The sequence below is a fragment of the Engystomops pustulosus genome, chromosome 7 (genome assembly GCF_040894005.1).
Source record: "Engystomops pustulosus chromosome 7, aEngPut4.maternal, whole genome shotgun sequence".
NCBI classification, from domain to species: domain Eukaryota; kingdom Metazoa; phylum Chordata; class Amphibia; order Anura; family Leptodactylidae; genus Engystomops; species Engystomops pustulosus.
In genome coordinates, this window is record NC_092417.1 from 75,723,467 (window position 1) to 75,748,134 (window position 24,668).

The 24,668-nt window shown below is 41.4% G+C and overlaps 1 protein-coding gene across 3 annotated transcripts in view; it reads left to right on the forward strand.

Moving 5' to 3' along the window:
- POMT2 (protein O-mannosyltransferase 2) overlaps window positions 1–24,668 on the forward strand; it is a 57,329-nt gene that overhangs the window by 23,370 nt on the left and 9,291 nt on the right. Inside the window, exons 15-22 of one of the 3 annotated variants that reach the window (XR_011848912.1) lie at window positions 466–542; window positions 624–695; window positions 775–834; window positions 913–1,018; window positions 1,146–1,286; window positions 2,911–3,022; window positions 5,671–6,563; window positions 6,638–6,931. Coding sequence is in view for 2 of the 3 variants with exons in the window: in XM_072116785.1 (XP_071972886.1) it covers window positions 466–542; window positions 624–695; window positions 775–834; window positions 913–1,018; window positions 1,146–1,286; window positions 2,911–3,022; window positions 5,671–5,776 (674 nt within the window). In the remaining variant the exon portion in view is untranslated. Of the gene's footprint in view, window positions 1–465; window positions 543–623; window positions 696–774; window positions 835–912; window positions 1,019–1,145; window positions 1,287–2,910; window positions 3,023–5,670; window positions 6,932–24,668 lie in introns of those variants that run through there. The other 2 variants (XM_072116785.1, XM_072116786.1) reach the window with 2 other exon arrangements.

The window sequence follows — 24,668 nt, forward strand, 5'->3', positions numbered from 1 at the left end:
AGTTTCAGTGGAATACATAGAGCGGAAACCAGATTGCAGGGGGTCAAGGAGGGAGTTAGCTGAGAGATAGCGGGTTAGTCGAGAATAGACCAAGCGTTCCAGGAGTTTGGAGATGAAAGGGAGGTTAGAAACTGGTCGGTAGTTAGTAGCATTGGATGGGTCCAGTGAAGGTTTCTTTAGTAAAGGGGTAACAACAGCATGCTTGAAAGAGGGGAGGACACCAGAAGAGAGAGAGAGAGTGAAAATTTTGGTGAGGTGAGAAGTGACTGCTGGGGAGAGAGACTGTACCAGATGTGAGGGGATGGGGTCACTGATGCAGGTAGTGGGGCAAGCAGAGGAAAGGAGCCTAGACACTTCTTCCTCTGTGACTGGCTCAAAGGAAGAGAGTGAACAAGATAAGGTATGGGAGGGAAGGGGATTGGTATCAGTCATGTTTATCTCCTGACTGCAGCTTCTATATTATAGTTCCAAATATTTCAGTTTCCATACTAAAACAGTCATTCCTGGAGGCCTTGGCAGAGTCCCACATTGTGATGCTACGGGTAAGTCTGATCTTTAGAGGGAATGCAAGCTTTTATGAGGCTCTCAGTTCATAACAGGTTTTTGATGTGTTCTTAATTAAGGCAAACAGTGGCCTAAAACCCAAAGAGCATGAGGTCACATCAAAGCCCTGGCATTGGCCAATTAACTTCCAGGTAAGAATTCTCCATAGTCTGCAGGTATAGGCTTTCTGCACTCAAGCTGTGTAACTTCTGTGAATTCTCCTCCTTACAGGGTCTTCGTTTCTCTGGTGTTAACACTACAGATTTTCGTATCTATCTTTTGGGGAACCCGGTAAGATTGCAGCTGTGAGATTGTAGTGTGCCTGGGAGAGACTGAATGATCCTTTTTAGTTCTCATCCTCCCATGCAGGTTATTTGGTGGCTGAACCTGGGCAATCTTGTCCTCTATGTGATCCTGGCACTGAGTGCAGCTGTAGCCTTAAAGAGAGGCTTCTCCTTGTCCTCTGAGGTGACAGGTAAGTCCTCATTTTTGTCCTGGCCCAGGGAATGTTTCTAGTTCCTTCAATGGCATTTACATATGATCTGCTGGGACTTTGTCTGCATGCAGCTATGTATCTCACTGGAAATTTTTTGGTCTTGCAGAAGTCTTCACCTTTCTCCTGGAGGCTGGTAGGCTGTTGATATCGGGGTGGTTTCTCCACTATGTGCCTTTTTTCTTCATGGGTAGAGTGTTGTATTATCATCACTACTTCCCAGCCATGCTCTTTTCCAGCATGCTGACTGGTAAGCATAGACTGTGATAAGGGGGAATTGGGGATTGGGTTTTTCCTCAATTCCTGTAGGTTCCAGTGGTTCTGTCCAGCCCCTTAGTCTGTGCTACTTACCATATGCACCTACTCCAGTCCTTCATACATCGCAAGAGTAACATACAACCCTTGCAGATACTTTTATATAAAAAGACTTTACTAACAACAAACATGTGACAAAGTAACTACATAAAATACAATACAAAATACATAGAGAACACAACTACACACAAACCTCCTTCCCTGACCCCCCCTGGACCCCAGTAATGTGTATGTATATACAATATATTCTAACACTGCGGCAGCTCCTGGATATATCCTGAAGCAGGAGTCACATCCAGTACCTGACCATATACATGTACATATAGAGACTCATGCACGATAGCCTCCAATACACGTGTGAATGGGATACGGCTACAGGTTGTACATATAGTTACACTAATATATACACACTCACTGTAGACACTTAGTTATGTATATATATGGTAAAACACATAACACCTGGAATATCTATAGGTACATGTATAAAGTATACTATATTATAATAAGTACAATGTTAGAATTACTCTTATAAAGTTATATACATACACAGAAAGCACACACAATATATGACCTGGTTACTTAAGTTAAGTGCTGCTCATCCAGGGGGGTCAGGAAGCAAGAGAGAAAAGAGACTGAATTCTGTTTTTACCTGCTTTAAATGTCCCTGTCTGTAGTCCCTGCCCACCCCCTTATAACTCCACCCTAAGACCCTCTTAGGATAAACCCCAGTGTGTGCAGGGAATCTCACGCCTGGTTCATGGTGGCTTCTTACTGTTCAAAGCCTTCTCATATGTTAATGACCAAACGGCTTCAGTACACACACATCTCACCACAGAATATCAGTGACTGTTCTCAGTATAAACTGTATCCATTTACGCTATATGTAATATATATATATAATAAGAGAGCAGAGGGTCCAGTTATGAATAATGTTCCCCTGTAACAGACTGCCTATATGACATCAAGAAGCTGCAGCTGCAAGCCGAACATTGCTACCATCTGATGTCAGAAAACATGCATTGAAGGGTTAATAAGTTCCCTACTGTTATGTTCTAGGTCAGGGAGGAAAGGCCAGAAGTGTTTTCCTTTTGTTTAATGAACTTTTGATAGGATTAGTACTAGTGATTTTTTTTTTTATATTGGACGCCAGCCAAAGAGACCATTTTCAGTTAAACTATGAGTTACTAAATTTTTCTCTATATCTTTGTTGGCAATTACAAACTCCTCCCATGACAAGAGTTGGAGCTATTCCTGGAATAAAGCAGTCATGTGTACTCTCTTGACATCCATATCAGCTATGGGAACAGATGCAGGGAGCATTTAGTCAGTGTATTGCAGGGGACAGTGATAATTCCCACAGAAGCCTCTACTGTAACAGTTGTAGTGAATAGTAAAATGTGTTAAACCTGGTAAATTTGGTTTTGGGAACAGGCATCTTCTGTGAAACTAACAGCATGCCCTGAAGATGCACAACTGTAGGCGATATAAGACTCTAATATTATTTGCAGGTTGTTACACACTGGACAGGGCAATGACATTTTTACTCCGTTCCCTTACAGCAGTGACATTATCGTCCCTTCTCCAGCTGTGCACTGCAGTTCTGTGCCCAACACATCGGCAAGCAATGTACGTAGTCGGGATGAGCATGTTGGCAGCGATTCTTCTATACAGGTACTGTGTTCTACTGGCCAGGGCAGACATAATGCCTGGGTAGCCACATAATTTCAGCCAGAGAACAAGACCAGAAAATAAACAAGGAAGTTTCAGAACTAGGCGCCGCTTAGTTTTGTGGTGGGCCTATTGCTGCCTATTGAAAATATTGCCTATTGCTTTTTTTGATCCTGGTTTCTCAACAACCACTGTAATTGTATACATTGCAGTAATTCGTCTTGAGAGTCCACATATAGCAACATAGTAATAAGTGATCAGTTAATAATAAGTTATTAATAAGTGTTAAGTTAATAAGATACCAAAGCAATTAAAACCAATTAACCCCTTCCTGGTTTTTGATGTAATGGTACGTCATACGTCGTCTGAGCCCTCTCCATAAAAGATGGGTGTTTGCTGCATATAACAGCTGGCACCGATCTATGGTGTCAATCATGTAAATGCCTCCACGTGAGGTCATCTGCGATCAGTTACTATGACAGCCTCAGGTCATACAAAGGCTGTCTCGTTATAACCCATGTATTAACCTAACCAGTCCCTGCAAGTCCCATCCACAGACTAAACATCAAACTGCCGATCATTGCTTGTCTCTTTTTTGTCTTTTTATCCCCCTTTTCTTTTTGTTCATTTATCCCTAATATTATTGTTGTCATAGTTTGTACTTCACTCTCTGTACCCTCTCTGCTGCTGTAACGCTGTGAATTTCCCCACTGTGGGACTAATAAAGGATTATTTTAGCTTATCTTATCTTACAATCTGCAATTTGCACATTTTAATAGATTATGTATAAAATCCCCATATACTGTAGTATGCAGTATATGGTAGGATCAATTAGACAACCTAGAGTTAAACTACCCTCGGGGGTCGTAAAAGTAGTAAAAAAAAAAAAAATTTGTGATTCCCGGAATTTTACCACCTAACAGAAAATAGCACCCATAGTCGAAAATGACAATTTCTTGCCTTTTTGAAAAATATTAAAAATTAAATATAAAGTGATCAAAAGGCTATACAGTTCTTTAATTGGTAGCATTGAAAACCTCATCAAAAGTTGCGAAAAATGGCACCACACACAGCTCCGTACACCGAAGTATGAAAAATGTATTTGCGCCCAAAGATGGCCAAATTAAGAAATTTTTTTTGTGCAAGAGCTTTTACTTTTTATTGCCGTGACTGCACTGACCCAAAGAATAAAGTCATTTGAGGCGCACAGTGAAAGATGTGAAATAGAAGCCCAAAGAAAATGACTGAAATGCTTTTTTTCACCAATTATCACATTTGGAACTTCTTCTTTCCCAAACGCAGTACAGGGCATGGAATATTAAATACCATCCCTATGAAGTGCAATTTGATAGGCAGAAAACAAACCCTCACACAGCTCTTTACATGGGAAAAAAGGTGGAGAGTAAAAAGAATGGAAACGCTAAAAAAAAGGGCCTGGACATTAAGGGGTTAACTATGGTTCTGCAAGTGTTATCTAGAGGCCTAAATTAACCTGAAACTCATCGAGTCTCTGTTCATAGGAAGATGCCCTAGACATTCCGAAGAAATTTCAAAGATTGCTGCCCTGAAACTACAATGTGTGTATATCTCTGACCTGTCCAAATTTGTCTGGGCAGTTTCTATGTTTATATGTTGCTTCCTCATATGGAAGCTTCTGGTTAAAGTCTTTCCCATGTGTAAAGTTGGTGTGTTTGGGTCATACCATTGTAGTGCAATGTATTTCCTAGCCATGAAGAGTGATTCTTGCAGGAGGATACAGTGAAAGTATGACCACTCTTCTTCTGGTAGCATCCCAAATAAGCATATCTCAGACCTGCATGGAACCGTCAGGAAATCTGTAACCCTTTTCCAAAACTGGGAAATTGGAGTACATACCCATATCTAAATCTACTTCCAAGGAGTGAGAGATGACTGGTGAAAAATATACAGTTGTATCAGTTGGTTATTTATCGACAGATGTCTAGGAAAACTTCCTCTGAAATAGTCGGGATTAGCTGTGTCCACTTAGTCTTACTCTTAATTCCACACTTCGCATAATGAAATGCATTTAAATAGCCAAAATAAAGCCTCTTGTTCCATGAGTTTAGCCAATGGAGGGGTAATTGGATATGGGTGGTGCATCTTGGGAAAACCTGAGTTTCAAGTGCGTCTCTCAGTTGGAGGTATCCTTTCTCTATTTTTATGTTAGATTTCTTACTCTGTGGGGGACATGTAGGTTGTGCTTAACCTGGGTGTTAACAAGTTTGGCGGTGTGTGTCTGTTGCGGTGTTCCTAATGTATACTTGGATGTTTTCTTTATCTTCTTCACCCCCTATTTTTGAGAAAATCCAACTCTCCCATACATGTGCCTAAAAAGTAGCAAAAAGTAAAATGTGCAAACTTAGACAATCAAACTTCCCCCCCCCCCCCCCCATGTTCTTGCGTATCTCAGATCGAGGCACAATTATTATACAGTCCCGCAAAATGTGTCTAATCTAGGATGAGAGTTTGTAGACTTGTAATTGAATGGAGAGGGCCCCGGTACTCCTGGCCCTACAGGTATTGTTGTAATTTTGGGTATTAGATGCTCCACCTTATCGCATGTCAGTTTTTGCTCAGAAAAAGTGATATTTATACATGTCTCTTATTTTTACCCTGTCTTCCTCTTGCAGTTTTTACCTCTTCCATCCCTTGGCCTATGGCATGGTGGGATCTCTCGCAGATGAATCTGACAGCCCCATGGCAGGGCTGCGCTGGATGGACTCGTGGGAATTCTGAAACCTCTATGGAAATTGCTGCAGGCTTTTAGTTTTGAGGTTTACCTGGCTGGATGGCAATGATTAGACAGCACATTGCAGGTCACAAGGACCACATTGCAATGTAGAGAATATATACTCACAGAATTGCTTGATCTTTAGTTGTAAGTGCAGTCTTGATCTGCACAAAGGGAGATTTTCATGAGAATCCGTTTCCTACACATGGCCCAGCGTTCCGCATGAAAGTCATGGAGCCACACACGTACTTGTCTGACATGTGATTCCAGCTGTTGCCCTCTCCCACACATTGCGGGTTCCTATACTGTCGCCTGCAGGCAGATGATGCATATTAACCTCTTATGTGCAGCCGCATGAGTCTATTGACTCATGTACAATAGATTTTGTTTGTGCACATATGTTCAGCAACATGACCTCTGGAGATGGGGCAAGAGTAGACACTGTAGTAAGGGAAAAACATTGCCTTCTTTTTCCAGGTTTTAGAGCATAGAAGACATTCTAGTGGTCTATTAATTGTATGTGGTTTATAGCAGCGAGGTCCTTTCAAGCAGGGCCTGGCGACAGGTGAACTCTGATTTCCACAGCTTCTTATTAACCCTTGTAATGGAAACCTGGTGGTAGGGGGATGGGGGTTAGCATGGATCCTCTTGCCAGGCTGCCTGTGACCAGTGGATGCAGTTGCCATGGGAATAAGGGCAGCATGGGAAGAAAGAAGCAGATTAGGATGGACCAGAGCTCTCTGCTTTCCGCTGCCTGAAGAGGCCTAATTACAGCTGCAGGATGCTGCACCGGTAATTGTACCTAACGGCCTTAACCCCTTGATAACCTGGATACACTCTGTGATCAATCTCAGTCTTTTGTGTAGGCAAGGAAACTCGGAAGCAGAACCAGACGTATATTCTGAAAATCTACAATTGGGGGAGGGGATCAGGTAAGGGTCAGTGTTATGAGGCACTTCAGCCTGGTTTTTGTGCTGTGATTGTTGGAGACATTGTTTTCATTTTAATTATTATGAACTGCTTACCATCTCTTCAAGGAGCCACAGCCAGTAGCGGCACAGTGTTTAGTTAGTGTCCAGCATACAAAATTCATCTTTGCTGTAGCTGTACACAGTTTTAGTAGGGCTGTGAGATTGTAATAAATGGTTTCTGGAACTGTCTTTTGGTATGTTTGTTACTTGCAATATACAGTGCCCTCCATGACAAACAGGCCTACAGGTCTGATATGCTTGCACCTTTCCCTACACTATCTGGAAAGAGGCCAAATACAGGATCCTAGTAATACCAAATACCAGTATACAGGACCTCAATACAATACTGAATTCATCAAATGTCGATAAAAATCGTTAAATCTTTATTTAAATTTGTACACAATATGGCAATCAACAAAATATTAAAATCATCACATAAAACCCAAACAGACAGACAAAAAGTGGTGGTGGCCAATTCAACAATCAGGTATTTGCCAAATACAGGATCCGCTCATCTTGTGAATGGAAGAAGCAGGATTCTGTGTACAGAATGTAGGTGAAGCTATTGAGCTTATTCATCAATTTAGGATCATGGACAAATTCCTATCCAGATGGAGCTACGAAGACCATTCCAAATGTTATGGTTGAAGCTCTGCAGATCATACTTCATGTTAGGGATGTTAACTTTGCTATGTAAATAATTTGTGTTGGGAATTTTGAGGCTTACCATGTAGGCCATGTATGTTATGCTTGGGATGTGATTGGGTTTAAAGCCATGATGTGAGCTTGAAAAAACATAATGCAGAAAATCACTTGTGCAGCGGTGGAGGTCATTCCTAATGCCAGTTTCCCATACAGGTGGTTGTATATGGATGGTTTTGTACTAAACTTGCATCATAAAGTTATTTATGATAGCAGTATATCAAAAAAATAGCTTGGCTTTCTGGACTTTACTCTCAGGATTGAACTCCCAGATTGGAAACTCAAAGCAGTGCTGAGTACATCTCATGTTAGGATTGTTGGGGAGAGCTATAAAGAACATTGCTCTTGTAAGAATCATATAGAAGAGAAGCTGTGGAGGGCATTGTTTGTTTTATGATTTTGGGTAAAGCTATACAGATCCTTGCTTTTGTTAGGATCACACAGTAGACGAGCCATTGAGATCATTCCTCAGTCTGCATTTCGAACAATCACTGCTGGAGCAGTGGGAAGGAGAGGTCATTTTCCTGGATGCTTCTTCATCTCATTATCTCTCCATCTTCATCCCTGGATCTTTTTCTTATGTGGTACCTTTATGTTACACTGTGTGGCTGTACACCTGTGTGATGTCAATGACGTCCTGATTTGCATATTCGTACATACTCCTGTACCTTTTTATCTTCTGAATTCCCCCATCTTTCATGAGTTAATTAAGGGAATGTGTAAATATTTCATGCACCCCCTGCCTGTTCTAGAACTTCTTATCTATTTCAAGCTCCTACATAAGGTCCTGACTTTCAACACGCTGCCTGGATCCCTCTACATCAGTAAATGACATGTCTGAAGACATGAATTAATCTGATTCAATTAGGCTTCTTTTCACTAAATGGCTCTGTTGCTGCTTTTTTCACAACCAGGAATACTTGGCCCCTTAATTCCTATTCCCTAATCACAGTCCTTGGTAAAGAGGGGCTATTATATGGAAGACTGTACTATGAGGAATTGCACCATAGTTCTAAAGAGGTGCATATAAAATGTCTGTGTTTCTTAAACCATATCACTTCTGCAAAGAGAGAAGTCGTTGTACATACTACAACAACATACTAATGTATAATTGTAAAATTAATATTTTATATGTAACTTGGATCAGTATAGGAAAAACAATGCATGTAGACTATGGCTCCACCAGCTGAATGCACAATTCAGAGGATTATTGTACAGACTTTAACTTGTGATCAGTACTGTCACTTTATATTGGTACTTGACCAGCCGTTTGTTTGATTTATGGTATAATGTACATTGAATATTATATTGTTATATCTTGAGGGATCCTCTGCCACACCACTTGTATGGCATTACTGTTTTATGGGTGTTTTAGTCCTAGTGACCATGATTAATGTTGTTATATATTAATAAAATATTTTTTTTGAATGTCATGTTACGTTCCGGGTATTTTTAATTATTTGATGCATAGTCCATGTGTAGGTATTTATGTTTTTTGTTTAGGGCTTTGCTATGTATGGTCAGATATTTGGATTTTTTGGTATTCATGGTGGAGGACATATGCCCTGAGGAAGTAATATCTTTCACTCGGCAATCTCCGTCAGCTCCATAGAGAGGAATGGAGCAGAACAGACAGGTGCAGCCGTCTGCTCCACTTATCTCGGGGAGCGAAGAGGGCTCCAATGGAGGTTACTTTGGACCCAATCGGACTCCCCCGTTCTCATGATCGGTGGGGGTCTCATCACTGAGATAGCCACTGTTTATAGCCTAACTTGTTTGGTGGGAAAACCCCTTTAAAGAGGACCTGTCAGTCAGTGAAGCACTTAATTACAGAAATTTTTCTGATATGCAAATTAGCATTTCTGACTCATGTCTGGTATTTGTGACTTCTCTCTCTGGTAGTGAGCCACACCCCATTAATCTGACTGAAAGTGTCTCTTCAAATCACTGCTCTGCCTCCTTGTACTTAGGGACCATCTACAAATATTTAACTACAGACATATAAAGCTCTATATGCAAATGGGAAATATTGTGTCCATTTTTTTTACACAGTTCTTTGTGTTACATTCATGACATGTGACATTGCAGTTCTCTCAGCCTTCTAAGAATAGCAAACTGTACACCATGAATGTGATAACATGAAATCACAGCAGCCTCCATGGAGGATGAAGAGGAGTAGAAGTCCATGGAGGCTGCTGTGACTCATAGCTTGTACAGCTATGGTACAGCATAGGTACATTTTGCTATTATAGAGTCTACAGGACCTGAGATGATGTCACTCTGGTCACATGACTTGAACTGTGACCAGTAAGGAGGCATAAGGCATGGTGGCTATTAGATGGGAGGGTCCGGATGAGCAGGACACACCCGCTTTGATGCCATAAAAGGTGATTTATGTGGATGTAAGAAAAACGATTTTTAGCTAAAAGAAGGGTGTCAGGTAATTAAGAGCTCTGGCTGTATATGTGCAAATGTGGTGAGAGGTTCCCTATTAAGTATTGGCAAATATGACATGCCTTGGAGGCGCAGGGCCGCGTGGGCTCCTTGGTGGTTCAACCATCAGTAATAGTCAACCTTCTTGAACGAGGAGGGTCTGCTAGTAGATTCATTTCAATCCTGTATAGACACATATTTGATTTTCTGAAACCAAATACAATTGATTGAACTTGTAAAAATGCACTGCTGAGATAGTAGTAACGCAAGGTGTTGAAGGAGGTCCTTGCCCTGGTGCCTGCAGTGTCTCTCAATATAGCATATAGATGTTCTCAGTTATTTCTGTTACATAGGGTGTATAGTTTTTCGGCACTTTTGCAGCACATAGGGTATCGGGTAGACTCCAAGTGTCCGCGATGCATGGCGATCCAGCTGATCTATTACACATGTTTTGGGGTTTTCCGAGGCTGCAGCAGTTCTGGTGCAAAGTATATAGAGGAGCTACAATTTCATTGTCACCATTGGTAGGAATTTTGGTATATACCTCGCAGCACAACGGTGGCACGAAAACTGACGGCAACCATAATCTTATATCAGACGAGGAAGGTGCTGGCTGCCCACTGGCTCGATGCTTCTCCTCCCAAACTTAAAGGGATCCTGTCAGCAGAAATTGACCTAATAAACCATTACAAGTATATCATAAAGCAGCTGAACACCCTTTTAGATCATGTCTATTTCATGGCCCAGTGCGGTGGCATCCCCCAGAAAATCAACTTTGAAGTGAAATGTCATTTGGTTGTATGAAGTCAGAAGGCGGAGAGTTAAACACTGAAGTCAAGCTTTCCTCACTTCAGAATCTCCCCTTCACTGTAATTGATAGTCCTGAAACCGGGTCTCCTTCATTCGGATTGGGGAAAGCTTGACTTTCAATGCTGAGCTCTCCGCCTCCATGACTTACTATACAACCAATTTACATCTCTCTCTAAAACTGATTTTCTGAATGATGCCACCATACTGGGTCATGAAAGAAACATGAAGTGAAAAATTTCTGCTGCACACTGATTCAGTTAGAGGATCCAGGTGCTCTGGAGAGGGTCCCAACCCCGTATCATGTAGAGAAATATTGGACTCCAGTCACACTGTTTAGTTGCAAATTAGGGTTATTTATTTCACAAACTTCAAATGTGACGTTTCGGTCTACATTAGACCTTCATCAGACTCTGTGGGTGCAGTAAGTGCGTATTATAGCATGTCCAAAATATCAAAATATATAGAAATATTTACATATATACAAACTGTTCAGAAAACACTCTGATATTCCCATCATCTCAGTGCATTATCATAATCTAAAGATAACATCGTTCTAAAGCCATCGTATCAATCCAGGATCGCAAGATACAGAACAAAATGACATGATATATGTGCATATTATAGAAGATATGGTGTCACACAAAAGGTAGATTGGCCCAGTCTTGTCATGGGGTAATACAGCATCATGAGAGCCAAAAGTATAATGAAGACCTTCAGCCCTGGGGTATATATGATTTATACAGTCAGGATAACGTGATCTGAAAAATAAAAGGCAGCTTACCAGTTTGTAAGTTGTAATGGGGCTTGAGGTATTGCATATAGCAATGGAGGCACCGTGAAACGGGAATGGCGGTCGTAGCCGCTCTGGAGAGAAGGTGCTGCAGTCCTCATGGTGCAGGCGGGTTAAAAACCCTCCGTAGGATTGATAGGAGGGAGCTTCTGGTTTCGGACCGGAGTACTTCCGGTTGCCGATCGGAAGTTGTAGTTTGTGTGCGCATGTGCACTTGGGAATCGGGCCGTGACAGATGGGGACGGAGATAAAGACATCACAGCGGCAAAGAGGAGGGCTAGGTAGGCAAGATAGTAGTAAAGATGGGGGAATTAGCCAGAAAGGGGGAATTGGCAAAATGAGTAAAATTAAAGGACAAGGATAAAAGGAGCAGAGTCTGAAATTAGGAAATAGAAAATAGAGAGGGATGGACAGGAAGACACTGGGATTAGTATGTATGGAAAAGGTAAGTATCAGGGAAGTACAATACAGGGATCAAGGGAAGACTGCACATGGGGAATAGGGTTATTACCCATCCTCGAACGTGCTGTTCAGGTATTCACATCTTGGTTGCTTTATCGTCTCTGTGGAGAATAAACTCGTTAGGTGTTGTACCAGTGGAATGTATATTCAACAAAAGCTTTGTATGTTGTAGTCCCGGTTGAGTCCATCCGGTTGCAAGGTTTGCAATGTGTAAATCCAATATGATTCACGTTTTTTAAGGAGGGCAACTCGATCCCCTCCTCTCCTTGGTGTCTCGATCTGTTCAATGATCTGGAATGTAAGTTGATTAATGGAGTGTCTGGCCTCCGAGAAGTGAGCTGGAATAGGGAGTAATATATTGTTCAGGCGAAAGGTGGACTTATGTTTAGATGGATACTTTCTCTCTTGACGTGGACCTACAAAGATTTTACAGAAACATAAGACTCAAAGCACATTTTTCAGAATCCCCACAAACAGATTTCCCCACCAACTCCACCAACCAGGCATATCCCATAAACATACGGAACCTAGGTCTCAGAAACAAAAGTACATTCATGCCCCCCAAGAATTTACATGTAGTGGAAACCTTCATCTCACTTATCCAAAAGGATGTTACTGGCTTCAGACGCAGCATTGACAACAGACAGATACATGCACCACACAACCTCTCCAGTAGTGACAGAACTGCTCTCTTTGAGCTCAGGTCTAATAAAAATATTGTTATTAAACCCGCTGATAAAGGGGGTGCAATAGTGATTCAGGACAGGAATAAATACACCGATGGGATATTGTCCCAATTAAGTGACACCACCGTCTACAGTAAACTGGATAGAAATCCTACCAGTAGTATCGCAACTGCCATACAGATGATATTAGACAAGTATACTACCTTGGGCATCATCGATTGGAATACACGCAAATTCCTTACAAAAACCGATCCAATAATCCCAGTCATCTACACATTGCCCAACATCCATAAGAATTTGAACAATCCCGCTGGTCGCCCAATTGTTGCATCCTCTGATTCAATTCCCTCACCACTGTCAAATTTATTAGAAAAAATTCTTACTCCACTGGTCAAAACCACGAAGTCTTTTCTTTTGGACACATCAGAATTTCTCAGACTTATCAAAGATACTCACAGATTACATCCTGACACCATTCTTACCACATCTGATGTTAATAGCCTGTACACATCCATCCAACATGACCTGGGCATAGCTGCTGTGCAGAAACTACTCATTACACACAAATACCAACAACTTGAAATTGACTTCATCATGGATCTCTTACAGTTAGTTCTTACTGAAAATTTCTTCATGTTTCAAGACACCACCTACGTGCAAAAACAGGGCACTGCTGTGGGCTCAAATGTAGCCCCTCCCTATGCAAATACATACATGTCAGATTTTGAGGAAACCTTCATCTATCCTAACCCCATATTCTCGGAACATTGCCACATTTGGAAAAGGTACATAGACGACGTATTCTGTATATGGGAGGGAACTGAAGATTCACTTCTAGAATTCCTACACTATCTCAACTCCATCCGACCTGAGCTCCAATTTGCCATCCACCATGACTCCAATAAGATACAGTTTCTGGACACACTAGTCAATAAGAATAGTGATGGCACAATATGGACTGATTTATACACTAAACCCACTGATCGCAACAATTTGCTACACTTCTCCAGCTACCACCCAAAATCCAGCAAAACTTCACTACCTTTCTCTCAATTCAGTAGGGTCGAGCGCATAGTCAGTAAGCCAGAATTAGTTAATACACGTTTAGAAGAGATGGAAACTAGATTTACCAACAGGGGCTATCCCACTAACACCTTAGATCTACATAGATCACGACAATCACGCCCACAACAGAACAAACCACCACGCATTCCTTTTGTACATTCGTACCATCCATTTGCGTATAAAATGCACCAATCCATTAGGAAACATTGGCCTATCCTAAATAAGGGACATCCATCCGTGGTTGAATTCCAACATCCATTTCTACCTTGCTTTAAGAAACCCCCAACCTGAAAGACAAACTGATTAAGGCACAACCTCTATACTATCCCGACAGACCTTTTTACAAACACCTAGAAAGGGCACCTTCCCGTGCCGACACTGTGCCCAATGCACCAATGTACGCAGAGGCGACTCATTCACGCATCCATTGTCAGGTAGACGATACCCCATTAGGGGAAACTCCACCTGTGATACTGATTATTGTATCTACTTCATCAAGTGCCCATGTGGCCTTGGCTACATAGGCGAGACTACACAAAGAATATGCGACAGGATATCTAAACATAAGTCCACCATTCGCCTGAACAATATATTACTCCCTATTCCAGCTCACTTCTCGGAGGCCAGACACTCCATTAATCAACTTACATTCCAGATCATTGAACAGATCGAGACACCAAGGAGAGGAGGGGATGGAGTTGTCCTCCTTAAAAAACATGAATCATATTGAATTCACACATTGGAGTCATGGTGGATGGCAAATTGGAGCTCAGGTCGGATGGAGTTGAGATAGTGTAGGAATTCTAGAAGTGAATCTTCAGTTCCCTCCCATATACAGAATACGTCGTCTATGTACCTTTTCCAAATGTGGCAATGTTCCGAGAATATGGGGTTAGGATAGATGAAGGTTTCCTCAAAATCTGACATGTATGTATTTGCATAGGGAGGGGCTACATTTGAGCCCACAGCAGTGCCCTGTTTTTGCACGTAGGTGGTGTCTTGAAACATGAAGAAATTTTCAGTAAGAACTAACTGTAAGAGATCCATGATGAAGTCAATTTCAAGTTGTTGGTATTTGTGTGTAATGAGTAGTTTCTGCACAGCAGCTATGCCCAGGTCATGTTGGATGGATGTGTACAGGCTATTAACATCAGATGTGGTAAGAATGGTGTCAGGATGTAATCTGTGAGTATCTTTGATAAGTCTGAGAAATTCTGATGTGTCCAAAAGAAAAGACTTCGTGGTTTTGACCAGTGGAGTAAGAATTTTTTCTAATAAATTTGACAGTGGTGAGAGAATTGAATCAGAGGATGCAACAATTGGGCGACCAGCGGGATTGTTCAAATTCTTATGGATGTTGGGCAATGTGTAGATGACTGGGATTATTGGATCGGTTTTTGTAAGGAATTTGCGTGTATTCCAATCGATGATGCCCAAGGTAGTATACTTGTCTAATATCATCTGTATGGCAGTTGCGATACTACTGGTAGGATTTCTATCCAGTTTACTGTAGACGGTGGTGTCACTTAATTGGGACAATATCCCATCGGTGTATTTATTCCTGTCCTGAATCACTATTGCACCCCCTTTATCAGCGGGTTTAATAACAATATTTTTATTAGACCTGAGCTCAAAGAGAGCAGTTCTGTCACTACTGGAGAGGTTGTGTGGTGCATGTATCTGTCTGTTGTCAATGCTGCGTCTGAAGCCAGTAACATCCTTTTGGATAAGTGAGATGAAGGTTTCCACTACATGTAAATTCTTGGGGGGCATGAATGTACTTTTGTTTCTGAGACCTAGGTTCCGTATGTTTATGGGATATGCCTGGTTGGTGGAGTTGGTGGGGAAATCTGTTTGTGGGGATTCTGAAAAATGTGCTTTGAGTCTTATGTTTCTGTAAAATCTTTGTAGGTCCACGTCAAGAGAGAAAGTATCCATCTAAACATAAGTCCACCATTCGCCTGAACAATATATTACTCCCTATTCCAGCTCACTTCTCGGAGGCCAGACACTCCATTAATCAACTTACATTCCAGATCATTGAACAGATCGAGACACCAAGGAGAGGAGGGGATCGAGTTGCCCTCCTTAAAAAACGTGAATCATATTGGATTTACACATTGCAAACCTTGCAACCGGATGGACTCAACCGGGACTACAACATACAAAGCTTTTGTTGAATATACATTCCACTGGTACAACACCTAACGAGTTTATTCTCCACAGAGACGATAAAGCAACCAAGATGTGAATACCTGAACAGCACGTTCGAGGATGGGTAATAACCCTATTCCCCATGTGCAGTCTTCCCTTGATCCCTGTATTGTACTTCCCTGATACTTACCTTTTCCATACATACTAATCCCGGTGTCTTCCTGTCCATCCCTCTCTATTTTCTATTTCCTAATTTCAGACTCTGCTCCTTTTATCCTTGTCCTTTAATTTTACTCATTTTGCCAATTCCCCCTTTCTGGCTAATTCCCCCATCTTTACTACTATCTTGCCTACCTAGCCCTCCTCTTTGCCGCTGTGATGTCTTTATCTCCGTCCCCATCTGTCACGGCCCGATTCCCAAGTGCACATGCGCACACAAACTACAACTTCCGATCGGCAACCGGAAGTACTCCGGTCCGAAACCAGAAACTCCCTCCTATCAATCCTACGGAGGGTTTTTAACCCGCCTGCACCATGAGGACTGCAGCACCTTCTCTCCAGAGCGGCTACGACCGCCATTCCCGTTTCACGGTGCCTCCATTGCTATATGCAATACCTCAAGCCCCATTACAACTTACAAACTGGTAAGCTGCCTTTTATTTTTTAGATCACGTTATCCTGACTGTATAAATCATATATACCCCAGGGCTGAAGGTCTTCATTATACTTTTGGCTCTCATGATGCTGTATTACCCCATGACAAGACTGGGCCAATCTACCTTTTGTGTGACACCATATCTTCTATAATATGCACATATATCATGTCATTTTGTTCTGTATCTTGCGATCCTGGATTGATACGATGGCTTTAGAACGATGTTATCTTTAGATTATGATAATGCACTGAGATGATGGGAATATCAGAGTGTTTTCTGAACAGTTTGTATATATGTAAATATTTCTATATATTTTGATATTTTGGACATGCTATAATACGCACTTACTGCACCCACAGAGTCTGATGAAGGTCTAATGTAGACCGAAACGTCACATTTGAAGTTTGTGAAATAAATAACCCTAATTTGCAACTAAACAGTGTGACTGGAGTCCAATATTTCTCTACATGAAAGAAACATGATCTGGAAGATGTTAATCTGCTTCACAACATACTGGTAATGGTTAATTGGGTCTGATTTCTGATGACTGGTTCCCTTTAAACAACTAGTAGCACAAATTTATAATGATATTAAAATGGAGAAATATGTACATACAAAGCGAGATACCCTGAAAAAGTTTGAAAAATGAGGGCGCACGTGGTTGTTGACTCGCTACATAGAGGTTAAAGATACGGTTTGGAAATGGCTGTTGAGACACCCTATGCCCCGTGGGGTGGGATTGTATTGTATTTTTTTTGTTTGTTTTAAAATACTTTTTTTTTTTTTTTATAAAATATTTTTATTAACAAAGCCAGATTTATTTTGACACAGATTCTCCATTTTTTACGAGGCAACAAATGGCTCCTTGTCCATCCTCCGTGACTTCTTTTTTGGAGCAGAGGTGTGCTTAGTATCTAGGAGTAAAACTACATGCACACATGAGCCACGAAGCAGTATTGGTGTTAGTATTGGCAGAATGGGAAATGAGATAATATATAATCTATCTATTTTTTTTTTATCTATTCAAGCAGTATGGTCTTTGTATGCAACATTTAAGGGGCAGTTCACATCTCTATTAGGTCTTTGGTTATTTCCTTCAGTTATTGTGAGTCAAAACCAAGAAGAGCAAAACAAGTACAAGTCTTTCCAGTATACTTTCTGTGTAGTTCCTGGAAAGACCTATACTTGTTCTGTATATATTGTAAAGAAATTAGATAATTCTATAAAGAACATTGATGAAATTACAGAACACTTTCAGATACCTGCAAGATATTGGAGTTAATCTGGTGCTAATTTCCTTAATTATCTGACAAATCCCATTTAAAGTGAATCTGTCACCATATTTTAAAAATGCCTTTTGTTAGTTTTCTGAATCATTTCAATAGTTTTATATTACTTTAATTCACAATACCTGGCTCCTTCCAGCATCATGTGTTGAATCCTAGGGAGAAGCAGCTGTAGCCTGTGTCTCCTCATGCATTCTTCCTCTACTCCACACCATCCCCCTCCCCTCCCCGCTCAATGCGCATGAGGAAGGGGGGGAGGGATGGATGAGTGTAAAGGAGACTGACACAGGCTGCAGCTGCCGCCTCCACAGGGACTCTCCACACGCTGCTGGCAGGGAGCCAGTTTACTGAATTTATTCAGGATGCTGGCAAAGGCATTTTTAAATTTGGTACAGCATAGGCTATTGGAATCGGCCACCAGCTAAAAATGACATTTGTGGAATATTTTCTGCAGCAGGAGTTAAACCTCTCATACAGCTGCATGGCAGAGTGAAAGCCAAATGTGTACTAGCACCTTCTTCAAAAACACTTGGGGCCACATTTATCACTTGTTTTTTCTGTTGTTTTTGCGCCTTTTCGTTTAGGCGCACCGTTTTTGCGCCCTGTTTGCGATTAAACGTCAAATTAGCCGCGCAGCTAAAATAACCACCTTTCCCTCATCTATCGTTCAATTCCAGATGTTTTGCTGCGCCTAATGATATTCATCACGTGCGACTTTTGCATTTAGGCGCAAAAACGGGCGCAAAAACACTCCAGCCCGAAGGTGGCGTTATCTGAGAAGAAAGCACTGAGACCCTTTGCAGAAGAGCTCATTTCTAGCAGCAGAGCTCAGCCAGACTCTAGAACATATAATAGATACAATTAGATACTCTGCAGACAGGAGCTGCAGACTCTATTTACAGTTCATCACCTTCTATTTACAAAACATTCTGCAAAACGCTGAGCGCACAGCAAGAGCAGGAGAACTCTGCACAAGTTTGCATAAGCTTGCAGAGGTTTGCAGATACTACAAACAAGTTTCCTCCATGTAATTCTGCACAGTATCACCAGTGTGTCTGAGGGGGATATTGTGCAGAATTACAGGGGTGGAGCAGGAGACCAGCATTGGGGGATCCCCTCCAGGAGAAGCCACTGCTGAGGAGGTCACTGGGTGCTGGGTGTCACACACCTGGGTGCTGCTGTGAGTGTTATCTTCATTCTGGGCTGTGGGAGAAGCAGAGAGGAGCTTGTAGCAGGATTACATGTAAGTGCCCGAATCTAACATTGCGCCTAAACTGCGCCAAAATTGCGCCTAAACTGTGTTAAAGTAAAGTGATTAATAAGAGGCAGAAAATATACTTATCACAGATGGTTGTAGCTTGTGATAATTCTGGCAAAACAGTGCGCCAGAATTTAGGTGCAACTACTACACTTAGGCGCACAAAAGTGGTAAATGTGGCCCTTGGTTCCTTTCTTGCATTATTTACTCATTCACAAACAACAAATTGGTAGGAATCTTGATAAATGAATATTGTAGCATGGTGTCTGCCAGGTATTCCGTATCGAGTTCTTTTTGACAATACAAGGCGGCAATAGAGTGCCTCTCACAGATGCATATGGTTAAAGACTCCTTATTAGGCCTTCAGTCCTCGTGAACATGGGGAAGCATACCATTCTACCTACTTAACTTATTCCAGGGGTGTCAGTGTCCTGATTAATATACCGTTTCCCTTTCAGCGTCTCCCTCCTCCTATAGACCAGGAGAGGAGATATGTCAGTTTTTTCTGCAAAATATACTTCTTTTACTGGTGATTTATACAGTATACAACAAATTTATACTTAGGAGCGGTTTTAAACAAGGTGCTGGTGCTAATGGAGAATTCCCCTAGTGTACCCAGCAGGGATTTTAATCAGTACATAATTCCAGGCACCTACTCAAGTTTCTTAGTGGGGGAGAGGGGATGAATGGAGGAGAATCTCTGGCACTGCTTTGACACTCTCCACACTATTCGTGTTCTTTCGAACTTCCTACAGTTCCCCATCGAGAGTAGATCTTGCATTTAGGAAATAACTCCCTTTTTGGATATTGTACATTTGGTCTCCTTGCTGACACTGAAAAGCAGACACCAGAGTTGGACAGGCCCAGTATGGTCAACCTGGAATTGGCACTGGGGGGTTTCTAAAACGGTAATGACATGGAAGTAGATTGCTTCCTAGGATAATTTTTTTTTAAATGGCTCCAGGAAATCTTAATACTAGAACCTACAGCAAAGGTTGCTGGGTGGAGGGGCAGTTACTATAGGCAGTATAAGGGCACACAATTTAAGTCGCTCAAAATGTGTTGGCCAGTATGGATGGCAATACCAACTTGTTTGTTTTTAACGTGATAATATTGCACCAGCTCCACATTTTTCTTTTTCCTTTTTGTTCCTTTTTTAATTTCTAAAGTGCAGTACAGGCATTAGACTCCGTTTGGCAAAGCAAATGGTAATCACTGAGGCCCCACCACCCCAGGAGGTCTCTTTGTGACTAAGTGTGGTGGCACATGTGGTGTTTTGAACCCGTTTTTAAGCAGTCTATTAACAAAAAATTGCATGCGTTTTTGAAAACTTGCCCGTTTTGACTGTTTTTTAATGGACTATTTAAACGACATTAAAAAAACCTGTTCAAAACAATAACGTGTGCCACCACCCTAAAGGTTGGGAGGAAGCCTGGTTGTATACAAAGTGTGAGCATTCACACCATTTCTGGCCATCTCTTGAGAAGAGTTCAGAGAATAGAAGATTTGTGTGTTGCTTTCCTGCCAAAAGCCAAACCAGACAAATCAGTATCATAGTTGCCCATAACTATAACATAATTCATAATTATGGGTCCTCAGTTACAGAGGAGAGTTAAAAGATCGAGATACCTTCATGGCCTGTGTATCAAAAGCTAGCTGCATGTAAACCTAGTTAAATTGCAGAATACCACTAAGGTTACACCTAAACACCCCGAGTTTGGTATGGGGTGAGAGATAGATAGGTACCCTGATAATTTGGAAGCAATGGCACGGTGGTGCCATTTTCCAATCAAAAGTTGTGGGATCTTTATAAAAAAAAAAACAGACACAGAAGGCACCTCTCTGAAGGGAGGAGGTAATGCAGACCTCCCCCTCGGTGACATCACAGCCAGGGGGTGGGGGCCAAAAACCTACTGGGTTTAAATTTGTGAATCTGGAAGAACTTGTCAATTCTGAGACCTCTATGCATTAGAAGGCTGTCCTGACCGCTCCATGCTGTGTTCCTCAGCCAAGATGCCTCTTTCTATCTGATCCTATAAGGGTATCTTGTTTCCCATAACTGTTTGTATGTATATTGTTTTGTAACTTTTTTTTTTTCTTTTAATCTGACAAGCTCATGTTTTGAGTGTACAGTACTGTACCTTTATGTATATTGTGAAGTGTTAACTTTATTAGATTCTCTGAGGCTACAAGCAGAGGCTTAAGTTTCCAAAGGGATTACATTATCAGGTTCTTTAACATAGCCTATGTAGTGATTACATGTTCTGTGTGCATTGTCTGTGTGGGTGAGGTGCCTACCGCAATTCGTGGGCGGTGGCAGTGAGTTGGTGCTGAGTGCTTGGGGGAAAAATTTAGCGTAAAGACGTAATTTTGTGTAAGGGGGCGAAGCTTAAGGGCTAAATTCTGAGACTCCATAAAGCAGGCGCAGGTGCATCCCGTGGTTGGGATCGAGAGTTGGAATTCATCCCAAAATGTATTTTCAGATAAGATCCTAGGCGGCTGTAGTCAGATGATTTCCTTACTTACTGTCAGACTGATGAGGGTCATTTTAGATTGGATTCACTAGACCAGACCAGCTTCTTGCTGGGAAAATCTATGGCCATAAATATCAGGTGTTTATTCATACTTGCTTTAACTTACAGGTACCCAGGGAGGGGGACTTACCGACATTGGACGTAGTGCTATGTCACGGGCGGCAGTGACTTGCCGCATTGTGATGTAGTACTATGTCCCGCTTCTGCGGGTTTTGGCTGTGTATTATAGCCGACATCTGCTGTTAACACCCGCGATTAAAGATTCCTCCGATCGCCAGTGTTAACCCCTTATATGCCGCGGTCACGCATGACCGTGGCATGTAAGGGCCATATGTACTGATTTGGACCCCCTGCGTGGTTCTGATGGCCACACAATCTGCTCTGCGAAACAGCTGTAACACCCTGAGCATGCGCAGCATGCTCAGAGTGTTACATTACACAGTGTAATACATCTGTTTTGCACTTTGTTATAAGCATCGCTTGTTCAAGCCAACTTGTAAAAGTAAAAAAAAAAAAAGTTAAAACACTTTGGTAAAACCACTTTTTAATAATAAGAATTAAGTCCCCTAAACACCAACATTCCCTACACATACCAAATAAAGTACAAAAAACACAAAATCATGAAAACCCCTAACATATTTGGTATTGCCGCGTCCGTAACAGTCTGTAAATAAATCCGTAACGTTATTGAACCCTCTCGTTGAACGCTGTAAAAACAAAACCCTAAAAACTTGCCAAAAATGTAAATTTTTCATAAAATCCCTTTACAAAAAGTGATCAATAAAAGTTGTGTGCTAAAATGGTACCACTGAAAAGGACAACTCAACACGTAAAAAATAAGCCATAAACCAGGCCTGTCAACCAAAAAATATAAAAGTTACCGTATATACTTGAGTATAAGCCGACCAGAGTATAAGCCCAAGACCCCTAATTTGACCGCCAAAAATTGAGAAAACTTATTGACTCGAGTATAAGCCGAGGATAGGAAATGCATTGGTCACAGCCTCCCAGTATATAGCCAGCCAGCCCGCAGTTTGCCTAGCAAAAAATTTAAATAAATAAACTTAATACAGTCACCCTCTGGTGCCCCGATTCTCGGTGCGGCTCCCGATCCTCAGAGCGGCTCCTCTTCTTTCTTCTCTTTGCTGTAACAGCCGGCCGAGGCGCACACTATGAAGTCATCAGCGGCAACATCCAACAGTGTGCGCCGACCCGCAGATCGAATGGACCCCTCTCTGCCGGCTAATACAGAAGATAGAAGAGGAGCCGAGCTGGAAGGTGATGTAACTTTTTTTTTTCTGACTCGTTAATAAGCTGAGGTGAGGTTTTTCAGCACATTTTTTACGGCATTTATTATGTCTCGGAATAGATGGCAATCAAAAATTTTGATTTTCTGTATATCAGTTTTTCTTCAGTAAAGTTGTAAACATATAGATTAAAAACTATATAAATGAGATATCACTGTAATCGTATTGATCTATAGAATAAAGATATGTTATTTTTATTTGATGGTGAATGCCCCCCCAAAAAATACAAAAAGAAAGAAAACCCAAAATTCTTGATTTTCCTTTCCTCCATACATTTAAGAGTTCATAAAAACTCCTCATCAATAAGCTAATGACCTACTAAAATGAAGTATTTGTAAAGTGCATCTCATGTCGCAGAAAATAAGCCCTTATTTGTCCAGAATGCCAAAAAAATAAAGATGGTATTTTTTTAATGGCTATACAATGCAAATCTGCTCTGAATGGCATAGCTTCTCTCTGATGCCATGCCGTGTGCCCATACAGCAGTTTACCACATATGGGGTATTTTTATATGCGGGAGAAATTGGGTATCAAACTTTGTGGATTGGTTTGATATTTTATCTGCTGAGATTGTGTACATTTTTTGAAAAACATATTCATTTAGCCCAAAAAATAGAAATGTCAAAATTTGCACACAATTTTGTTTTAACCCCCTGTAAAACAATTAAAGGGCTAACAAACTTCATAAAAGTTGTTTTACATACGTTGAGGGGTGTAAATTGTACAATGGGGTAATTTATGGGGTTTTACTATCATTTAGGCCTCTTAAAGTGACTTGAAATCTGAGCAGGTCCCTCAATAGCATGATTTTGTGTTTTTTATAAAAATGTTAAAAATTGCACCTAAAGCTCAAAGCTCCATAACCTCCTACAAAGTGAGAGGACGCATAAAGAAAACAAGTCAACATAAAGTAGACATTTAGTAAATGTATTTTTGCAGTTATGACTGTGTGGAAAAAGTAGAACATTTTGAATTTCGAAAATTGATAATTTTTCTAAATTTACACCAAATATCATTTTACAAAAATTTTTCAGCTTACAGGGAGTACAAAGTGTCCCAAGAAAACAGTTTCAAAATCACTTTGATATGTTGAAACGTTCCAAAGTTCTAACCACTTAGTGATCAGTGATGGAAAAGATGGGATTCCTCTGTTTTTGTAGTGGGTTTGGTGTGAGCTGAGTTAGGGGGACCTGACAAGGCAATAAGGGGTTCAACCATCTTTGAGAGAGTAGCAGAGAGAGAAAAGCCACCACCAGACCACAGAAGTGCTGACTCCTTATCTCACTGGGGAACCTTAAAAGGCCTAATATGATTTAACCCTACAGGATACCAAAGAGTAGCAAACTAAAAGCTGAGATCCTCGCCCGTCTGGGTGTGAAACTGGCCATCGGAGCACAACCTGTGCAACACTCGGTGTACAGTAAAGATAAGCCTTCCAGATTGCAGGTCTTTGATTTGCTCCATCTTGTACAAAAATGGCTGCAGACAGATACCTGCACTCCAGCACAAATGGTGCAAAGTGGTCATGGACCGGTTAATCCAAACTCTTCCAAAGTCTGTATAGTGCTGGGTCGCTCAGGGAGACCCTCAGAATGCTGATGATCTGGTGGGCCTCGTGGAAAGTTCCTTTGACAGACAGGTTGGCGATTTTTATCCATGGATTCCCAGCGTGGCTCAGACCCTCCCTCCCCCAAAGGCGGCGTCTAAACCCTTTCCAAAGTGGTGTACCCAAAACCCGGAGGGGCCACTGGCTGTTAGAGGGGAACAGACTCGCCCTGTGATT